This window comes from Triticum dicoccoides, chromosome 6A (assembly GCF_002162155.2).
Source record: "Triticum dicoccoides isolate Atlit2015 ecotype Zavitan chromosome 6A, WEW_v2.0, whole genome shotgun sequence".
NCBI lineage: Eukaryota > Viridiplantae > Streptophyta > Magnoliopsida > Poales > Poaceae > Triticum > Triticum dicoccoides.
Window position 1 is genome coordinate 584,241,554 of NC_041390.1, and position 9,676 is coordinate 584,251,229.

Consider the following 9,676-nt stretch of genomic DNA (forward strand, 5'->3'; position numbering starts at 1 on the left):
CCAAGCCAAGGATGCAGCGCCGTCGCCACGCCCCAGCTGCCCTGAAAATCACCGCCACCCACGTTCAAAACCCTAACCCTAGGCGTCGCCTTCCGATCGCCCTAGCGATCGCCTCTCGGTCGCCCCTTAGAAAAAGACGTGGTGGACCCGCTGGATACCCTTCATGACCCGTCTTGATGTGGCACCTCCTACATTGGAAACATATCAACGCCTAGGACACCATTCGAGCCAGGCCACACTGACGCAACGCGCCCCGACCCCAAGGCCCTCCGGGCCGCCGCCGCCCGCAGCTCCATGCCTCTGCCACGCGTGCCGTCACGCAGATCTGGAGGCACACCTCTCCACGGCCCAGCGCCCCGCGCCGCATGCTGACCGCACCGACCCACGCGCCCGCGCTTCGCAGCAGGCTCTCCCGCCGGCGCCCTGAACCGCCCCTGCTTCGCCCAGGCTCGCGCTCATCCCCTGCTCGCGCTCATCCTTTGGGAGCTGCAGTTCCCAATCGAAGCAGCAGCAGCAGCAGCTCCTTTTCGAGCTGCCATCCTCAATCGAAGGAATCAAGCGGCTCCTCTCCGAGTCTCGGTTCGAAATCCAAGCGGCTCCTTTTTTTAGCGGCAATCCGGAATCAAAGCAGTCCTTCCCGGGCTGCAATCAGAAACAGGTCCTGTTTCAGTTTTAATATAAGTCTCCGAGCTGCTGCTATAAATCTGGTCTGGCGGCAACCCTAGTACTCCCTTGGGCGGCCGACTGCCAGATCGATGGCCAAACCATCCGTGGACGGCCTCGGCAAATCCTCCCTCGATATGGTGGTCAGTCTGTCCTCCTGTTCCTTTTTTTTCCCTTTATTAGGTGGAGCTCTTACAAAGTTAGCGCATGATCAGAATTCGTCGTCGAATTTGACCTTTTTGGTTGGAAAATATATCAAAATTGCCTCAGTCCCTTGAAAGTATATAGTCAAATTTGTGGGGCTTTTTTGTCCAAAGTATAAAAACTGTATAATCAAAATTGCATCCTTTTGTGGGCAAGTACAAAAATTGTACAATCAAAATTGCGTCTTTCTTCAGGAAGTATGAAAATTGTGTCTGTTTGTGGAGAATATTAAAATTGCACCTGTGATGAGACTAATATAAGAAATCAACTATGATTTGTTTCCATATCAAATGTAGGAGGACGATGAAGTTGACAGGCTCAGTAAGTTGCCCGATGACGTTTTGCTCAACATTGTGGAGCGACTTGATATCGCTGATGCTGCACGAGCCACCATCCTCTCCAGACGCTGGAAGCAGATCCCTGCTATACTCTCAAAGATTGTTATAATGGTTGCTTCTTTTCAACCCAAGCATGAAGGTGGGAAGTTAACCTCGGATGATATAGTTCGGGCCAACACCAACGTGCTGGAAGCAACGAGGAGCATACTGGAAAAGAGGGCCGGAAGTCCACACACCATTCACCTGCTGCGCATGCAATTCTACTTGGGAGACGAGTCCATTTTCATTGGTCGGACTGTTGCCAACACCATAGCAACACACAAGGTTGCTTCAGTTGAGTTTACAATCTTGACCAAGGTGCGCACAAATTTTACCAATAATAACCTGCTCACTCATGGGAGGCAGTTCATGTCATTCCTTGATTCGTGTCCAAACGCATTTGGTGGTCTTGCACGCCTCACGCTAGAGAATTTGAGGTTAGGAGAATCAGACTTTCCCAAAATTTTCAGTATATGCAAGCAACTCGAGGTCCTCTGCCTCTACCACTGTGATATGGGCATTGAGTCTTTGCTGGAAGTGGAACACTCACAACTCAGTGAACTGGTGATTGGCCGTAGCGTGCTTATTAAGAGGGTTGATCTGAAGTGGGTACCAAAACTCACAGTACTGAAATTTAATATGTTTCGATCTCAAGATGACCCCTTCTGTCTTGGCTATGTCCCACTTCTCCAGACTGTGAGCATCATTAATACTGGTTTTTCTTGGCACAAGATGCTCAAGATAAGTGAGTTGCTGGGTGAAACCGCCATAAGCAACCTGCATTTGAACTTCAAAAGTGAAAAGGTTAGTGAAGGTTCTCAATGTTGTCAGTGATGTGCGTAAGTTTTGGTGTCTGTTGTGGGTGGAGGTTATAATCATTCTTTTTGGTTAACATAGTTCTGCGTTTCCCCACTCTTGTGCAGATTTGGGTCAAGCCGGAAGGTCGAAGACAATTGTTACCAGTGTTACACAAGCTAAGGCTTGTGAATTTGATTAACATTTCTGAAGAATGCGATCTGAGTTGGATAATGTTCATACTTCAAGGTGCACCCACCCTTAAGGAACTACGCATCTTGGTGAACTCTTGTGCTGATTATTCAATTCTCGTTTTTATTATGTCATTTCGAAGTTCAAACTTGCTGTGTCCAGTTAAGAATTTTTGACCTGATCAAATGCAGGTGCGGGACCATTTATGTGAAATGGTAACGGGGGAGCGGAGAAAAAAGTATGCCTTTAGCGAGGAGAAGGACAAGGGACTAGAGTGGGAACCATCTGCATCTGATTTCAAGCACCACAACCTTGCCGAACTCAGAATCTATGGGAGGTTTGAAGCAGAAGAAAATATCGTGCGCTTTGCCAGGAATGTGATGGAAGCAGCGGTGAATCTCGAGGACATAAAACTTTATAAGAGTCCAGTGTGTGAGAATTGCAAACGCATGCTCCAGGAGTGGACGTTGAAGGAGAAGTCGTTGCTTAGCTACAAACTCAGCAAGGGGATGCTGTCTTCGCTCGTCCGGATTCAGTTCCCAAGTTTAGGGGAAATTTTTACTTGGCCAAAGTACTGGTCTTGAGCTGCAAGCTGCGTTTTTTTTTTTGAGGGGTTGCAAGCTGCAGTTGACAGGAGTTGTTGTATGCATCGATTAATCGTCACTAGTCAACCTTTTAAATTATTTCTGTTTTGAGATTGTACTGAGTCGAGGAGGATAAGGAGTAACTCTTGACATTAGTGTGAAGTATTTTGGCAAATGAAAGTTTCGGATGTGTTATTCGTGGCAAATGCTTGCACCTTGTTTTTGTTGTGAAATCCCTAAGATTGATGAGGACATAGACATGGAGCTGGTTAAGGCCTTGTATAATGCAAGGTGCTTGGAGAAATAAACCAGGTTTTCCTTAAGCACCGTGTACAAAGCAGACGCTTAATTAGGCGTCTCTTCGATAGAAATAAGCACCGGTGCTTCAGAAAAACCCGATTTATTTTTGTAAGCACCTATCTAAGCACCTAGCATTGTACAAGGCCTAACACTTGCCCCAAACCTCTATTCGCGATACAAACAAAAATTACCCCAAACCTCCGTCTGCAATACAAACATTTTTTTACCACAAACCTCCGTCTGCAATACAAATAAAAATTAAACCAGCCGAACAAATATCATGCAGACATACATAAAATCCAATATGAGTTACATAAACTGGACAGTATTTCGTCTGTTGAACTAAAACTTAAAAAACCTAAAGCAGACGTATTCATGCAACGTATAAAATTTGAGATAATTTACATGAACCGAGCGATATTTCGTCCGTTCAACTAAAACTTACCAAAAACCTAAACTAATTTGTAGCGGACGGTGAACCTCGTATTCCTGGCCGGCAGGACCTCCGTCGCCGTCTTTGCCATTGTCGGAGTCAGAGTCGCCGTCGAGGCCTTTCCAGTGGCAGAAGGGCGCGGGGGCACGATAACCTTGCCCGGTCGCCGCCTGACGCTCGTGGAGGAGCTGCTCGGCCTCCTCCTGCACCTTGCGCAGGTCCACGTCGGCCAATGCCGACCCTGACCGGGGAGCCCTGCCCTTCCCCTTGCCGGTAGCGAGGCGGTGTCGCTTAGTGATGATTTCTCCTCGATCTTGGCGAGCTCCCGTCGAGGCGTGCAAGCGCTGCACGGACGTCTCCGTTGTGGTGACGGGCCGGTCTCGGGCCCATGCCTCCACTAGGCCGAGGTCCGCACAAACCCAGGCCGGCGCGATGTCGGACTTCGCGGACGCCGCACCCTCCGCGCGGGCTCCCTGGCGGCCCCCTCGCCCGCCAGTGTTGTCCTCTGCAACGACAAGCCGCCGCCGTGACGACCAAGATAGTCAAGGAGGCACCCGCGCACCTTCGCGATGGGCACCTCGTCATGTTGGAATATTAGGCAAATTCATGATCAATTTCATTAAATAATTCATGACTAGAACAGAGACTAACATGCAACGATCTAGTAAACTAGATGAACAACAAAACATGCAGAGCACAACAACTTCACATAGAGACATAAACAGATCACGAAGGATGCACGGTTTGTTAGTTGCTGTAGGAGCGACGGTGTTGATACGATGTTGACGGCGATGGAGACGACGATGAGTAGCACCGCCTGACTTAGACGAAAGATGACCCGTGATGACGAACTTGAGCAGTCGCGCAGAGCGCTTCTCAAAAACCTAATTCATCATCTCCCGGATCGCAAAGACAAATGGTTTGATCTATAAGTCGTATACTTACCAGACAAGAAATAATTAATTTATCTGCCAAGGCATAAATAATAAAACGGCAAAAAGGAAGCCGCGTCCCTACAAGCCAACGGACCGGATTTCGGCGGACCATTCGCGCACGTACGCGCCGCCCCAAGCCCGGCCAGGCGAGCGCGCGTGTGTGGTCTTCCCTTTTTCTTCTCAACACATCACTTAGAATGGTGGAGAGAACCCACTATATAAAGAGGTCCAACTATTCCTCAACTTTCAGGGTGAGACTAAACTTGAAGCCACCACTTGCTATTTTATTCATGGGCCACTATTTGAGATTTTAGAATTTGTTAATGAGCTAGGCCCATTATTTCTAACACCTCCTTCACGGCCTTGTTGCACCAGATGCGGCGTGAGGTGACGTCGGCTGGTTGATGCGGTTGTACCGGTTGTCCAATTTGACGTCGCTGTTGCGCTGGGGGAGGGAGGCTCCTGCTTGACGCACCAGAGAGGCGGTGATGCCAACTCTGCCTTGGGACGATGGGGAGGCGGTGCCAGACGGTGATCCTTGAGCGACCGCTCAATGAGGAGGTGCGGCTGGTACTCCTCCTTCGCGGCGGCCCCCGCAAGGAAGTGCAGTTGCTGCTCCTCGTATTGGGAGGAGAGGATGATCTTCTCCTTCGTGGAGAACGATGGCCCCGGAGAGCTATGGCGGCGGGGCCATGATCCGTATTTGGAAGAAAATCTGGAGTCAACCGCCAATACGGAGAACCAGGACTTGGTCATCGTCGCGGAGAAGAAAGGAGCTATGCCGGTGGCGAGCTAAGAGAAAGGGAGCGGCGGTGAGCGAAGAGGAAAGGATAGGAGATGAGCGGAGAGGAAAGGATAGGAGATGTGATTTGGACGGCGCTGGAGCCGTGCTTAAATAGCCGAGCCAAGTGAGTGGACGGGAAGTCGGCTTCAATGTGGTGCACTGGCCGAAGTAGACTTCTCAGTTGTCGTGTCGATGTTAAAGCGGCATCACTCGCTCATTCCGTTGCGTCACTCTAAGTTGCATCAATGTCGCGTCCGCTTTAGAGTGGCTTGACTGACATGAATGTGTGACGCCCCTTTCATGCGCTGGATGGCTTGTAGCGTGACGCCCCTTTCATGCGCTGGACAATGTGCGGACCCCTGCAAACCTCCTCTTAGATTGTGCGCTGGATGGCTTGTAGCGTTTCAAGGGCCCCTGAGTTTGGTTAAGTGCCCGCCCGCCTAGATAGATACATAAATGTCAGTTTGAATGAAGTCAAGTGTAAACCGTGTCAACGATGAGAAATTGAAGTGTAAATTTGGATGGTTTGAAGTGGAAACCTTAACATGCGAAAGTGTCTATCTCACTAGAAAAGCAAGCATCTACCGACGATGTATTCATTCGAGTATCAACGGACGTCAATCAGTTGTCAAACTCCAAATGTTTGGTCGGTAGGGGCATGATGAAGCTGGTGTTGGAGATGCCCTCTTAGTGATCTGGAGGTGGACTCCGCTGGTCATTGTGTTGGTGAAGGTCAAACTTTGCGCTCTGTGTCGCTCATGCAAGGAAAATTCACAATCTATTCATTTTCAATCATGTCAATACAACGAACAGTAGAAATAATAAAAATTACATCCAGGTCCGTAGTCCACCTAGCGACGACTACAAATACTAAAGCGAGCCGAAGGCACGCCGTCATCATCGCCTCTCCCTCGCTGGGGCCAGACAAAACTTGTTGTAGTAGACAGTCGGGAAGTCGTCGTGCTAAGGCCCCATAAGACCAGCGCAGCAGAACAACAACCACCGCCGATGAAGAGTAGCGTAGATCGGAAGGATCCAAGCTGAAAAAGCACAAACGTAGACGAACTACGACCAGATCCGAGCAAATCCATCAAGGACGGATCCGCTGGAGACACACCTCCACACGCTCACCGACGATGGTAGACACACCACCAGAACGGGGGCTAGGCAGAAAGAACTTTATTCCATCTTCAGGGAGCCGTCATTGTCTCGTCTTTCTGAGGAGGACACAAAACCTAACAAAACTTGAAGAAACATCTAAAAATAGAGCCCTCCCGTCAGTAAGGGCCGGGATCCACCGCGTCGCCATGGCCCTAAGGCCACCGGAGACGAGACGGACCGGCGGGGTGGCGGCCGGAGACAGAGAAACCCTAAGATTTTCTTGGGGAGGAGGCGTCTTTAGGAAGAGAAAGTTTATTCATGGGCGCATACGTACACTAATTCAAGAGATGACCACCACCTCTAAGCGAGATGTGCACAAATAAGTAGTACAGTAGATGGGATGCCGTAAAAGAGAGATCAGCACGCCAAGAGATAACAGCCTATCCACAGTAACCTGCTTGCCACACAAAACTGTCATCAGATTGTTTTTCAACTCTTGGCACAGAAAATGCATGGTGATTGTTTATCAACTCTTGGCACAGAAAATGCATGGTGTTGGTTTCAGCCAACCAACCAAACAAAACCAAGCCAATATATAACAAAGAGGAACATAAGAACCCGCATGCTACAGTCGAGGAAGTTCGTATTCTATTATACATGTATCTTGCTCAACCTGATGATACAGTCAGGAGAGATCCCAATGACACAGCCCAAGGCAAGGCACCCCCTATTCCTAGTCCTGAAGATCCTGCTTCTCCACAGCGTTAGACTCCCTAGCGTTCCCATGCGCATTCACTTGATCCTCGGCAGACAGCGCTTTGACATCTTGGGCACTGTTGACTTGCACTCTTTCCCCTGCGTGCTTGACCCGCGCTACATTATCTCAGATGCAGAAGCCTCACCCTCTCATCAAACCATGCCTGCCACACCTGCATTCTTTCCCGTGCACGCCTGACCCGCGCTCTCAAGTTTCTTTGCTCTCTTATTAACCGGTTAGCCACTGTTTCCAACTCCTGGTGCCTTGCAAACACTGGATCTTCCAAATCAAAGCGAATCAGGTATAACGCAAACTCGTGCACCTCGTCACAGTAATCATCCAGAACTTCTGCATACGCACCCATCTGTTCGGCCCACCGAGTGATCCCCTCGAGGTGAGCCTCGGAGACACGGACATGGTCAGACCTTTCAGCAGTCCGAAGCTGGGTCAACAACAGTGCGGCGTGTGCCAGCATGTCGAGACCATGTGCTTCATATCGCTGTGAGTTAGCCAAAGTACACTGAATTCTCTGCAGCCGATCAGGACCATAATCTGCCAGGAAATAAGTTTGTAATAAAAGAGCTGTCAAAAAGGTAATAACAGCACATCACAGATGCAGGTAGAAACAGAAAGGTGCTACCAACAGCATAAAATTATTGTATTGCAAAGGAGCAACAATGTCGGTGAGTCTCCTGGATAGTATGTTTTTCTGGAGGACATTCTGAGCTAATATCTTAAGAATGATGCAATTTTGACCACATTAGATGACATCTAAGGTTTTTGTTTAAAGAGATCCCGAGTAGAGACAAAGCTCTAGGACCTACTCCCTCCGTTCCTAAATATTTGTTTTTCTAGAGATTTCAAATGGTCACCACATACGGATGTATATAGACATATTTTAAAGTGTAGATTCACTCATTTTGCTCCGTATGTAGTCACCATTTGAAACCTCTAGAAAGACAAATATTTAGGAACGGAGGGAGTATAACTTTGGTACAGTGGACTGTCTGGTTAGTTTAACTCGGTTTTCTTTGCTAGAAGAGATCAGCATTAATGTGGACTTTTGTTCTTTTTAACTATGCTCAGTCACTCCTTTTCTTCCAGACAACAAAGTGTAATGTATAGTTAATAATTTAGAACTTGGAAAATGTCGACCCAAGACAATGACTTCAGAACCAGATCCATCCTCAAACTAAAGAGTTTATACATACCATGGTCATCATACATTGGCACATGATTCTCTGCATACTGAGCCAGCTCCTGGGGATTCTCAGCGAATAACTGTCCCGTCAGAACATCTTCATCTGCATTAGTATCAATCAGAAATTCAGTTTAATCCAAAGAGAATTGGAGACAGCAAGTACAGAGAAACATAATGCTTTAGGTCTAGTCACTCTTTTTTCTTTTAGACGACAAAGACATTTACTCGAGTAACATAATTCAAAACTTGGAAAATGTCTGACCTAAGATAATGCAGGTACAAACAGTATAAAATTATTGTGTTGCAAAGAAGCAACAATGTCGGATTATCATGAGGTAATATCCCTATACATAGAGCATTATATTTCAAAACTCAGTTTAATCCAAAGAGAACTGGAGACTACCAGTACAGAAAAACATAATGCTCGCTCTAGGTATAGTCACTCGTTTTCTTTTAGACAACACAGCAATTTACTCAAGTAAGATGATTCAGAATTTGGAAAATGTTTGACCTAAGACAGTGATTTCAGATTCAGGAACAAATCCATACTCAAACTATACAAGGGTTTGCACGTACCAAGTTCGTCAAAGGCTGGCACATGATCTTCTGCATTCTGTGACAGGTGCTTGAAATCATCATCACCTGCATCGTTATCAAACAGAAATCAAAGACATGTAGAAAATATTTTGATGCACCATGGGAAACAACAAAATATAAGTTCTCAGGTGCCCAAGTTGCATTTTCAGCAATAGACAAACAATCAACAAAGGTCGGGAAAGATTTAAGCAATAATAAGAAGCACCAAAGAACTCATTAAACTATAAACGAATGTTTAAATGTAAACTCATTCTGAGGTTCATCCTCCAGGGGCTTGTCATCATCGGTTGCATCTGCAGTATCAACCTCGAAAAGCACATTGTCCAACCTATTCAAACATAAAACAGTAGTGAGTCCTGATTAATGCATTAATACTACCATGGCAAGAGAGATAAATAATTATCGGGTAAGAGTAAGACTCACTTGAATAAACCATGATCCATCATGTTCAGCAACCTGAAAATGCAATTGAATAAAGGCTTCAGCGAAGTAACAAAATTCGATTGCAGGCAAGAAGCTCGAGTTACGATAGGAGCAAGATTCGGAGAGGATGCAAAATGAAAGGAGGCTTATTCCCCTCTGCCTCGGATGGGTATCGAACTCATGATCCATCTGCCGGCGGTGACCTTCCATAGCGGCGGAGACCTCACTGGAGTGGGTTCCGACAACCAAAAGGGCGCGGCGCTGTGTGCGAACAGACGAGCGCGAAGCCGCGCATCTAGCGGTGCACGCGGTGTGGCCGGGGACCGACGG

At 47.5% G+C, this 9,676-nt stretch overlaps 2 protein-coding genes across 2 annotated transcripts in view; one reads left to right on the plus strand and one right to left on the minus strand.

Moving 5' to 3' along the window:
• Positions 1-231: 231 nt before the first annotated feature.
• On the plus strand, positions 232-3,021 carry LOC119318155. The gene is made up of 4 exons (XM_037592678.1): positions 232-806; positions 1,164-2,048; positions 2,168-2,320; positions 2,423-3,021. The coding sequence occupies exons 1-4, from the start codon at positions 756-758 to the stop codon at positions 2,813-2,815; spliced, it is 1,482 nt and encodes a 493-aa protein (XP_037448575.1). The 5' UTR covers positions 232-755; the 3' UTR covers positions 2,816-3,021.
• Positions 3,022-6,840: 3,819 nt separating this feature from the next.
• Positions 6,841-9,676, minus strand: part of LOC119316026 — a 3,250-nt gene continuing 414 nt past the window's right edge. The window contains exons 2-6 of the mRNA XM_037590429.1: positions 9,347-9,379; positions 9,171-9,251; positions 8,903-8,985; positions 8,337-8,429; positions 6,841-7,677 (exon numbers count right to left, since the gene is read on the minus strand). Of these exons, the coding sequence (XP_037446326.1) occupies positions 7,247-7,677; positions 8,337-8,429; positions 8,903-8,985; positions 9,171-9,251; positions 9,347-9,379 (721 nt within the window). The 3' untranslated portion in view covers positions 6,841-7,246. The remainder of the gene's footprint in view (positions 7,678-8,336; positions 8,430-8,902; positions 8,986-9,170; positions 9,252-9,346; positions 9,380-9,676) is intronic.

Bases quoted from the DNA above. Each gene is read 5' to 3' on its own strand.
- LOC119318155 (XM_037592678.1), top strand. From the start codon at position 756: ATGGCCAAACCATCCGTGGACGGCCTCGGCAAATCCTCCCTCGATATG. The intron at 807-1,163 runs GTCAGTCTGTCC...TATCAAATGTAG, and splicing joins AATCCTCCCTCGATATGGTG to GAGGACGATGAAGTTGACAG. The intron at 2,321-2,422 runs GTGAACTCTTGT...GATCAAATGCAG, and splicing joins TTAAGGAACTACGCATCTTG to GTGCGGGACCATTTATGTGA.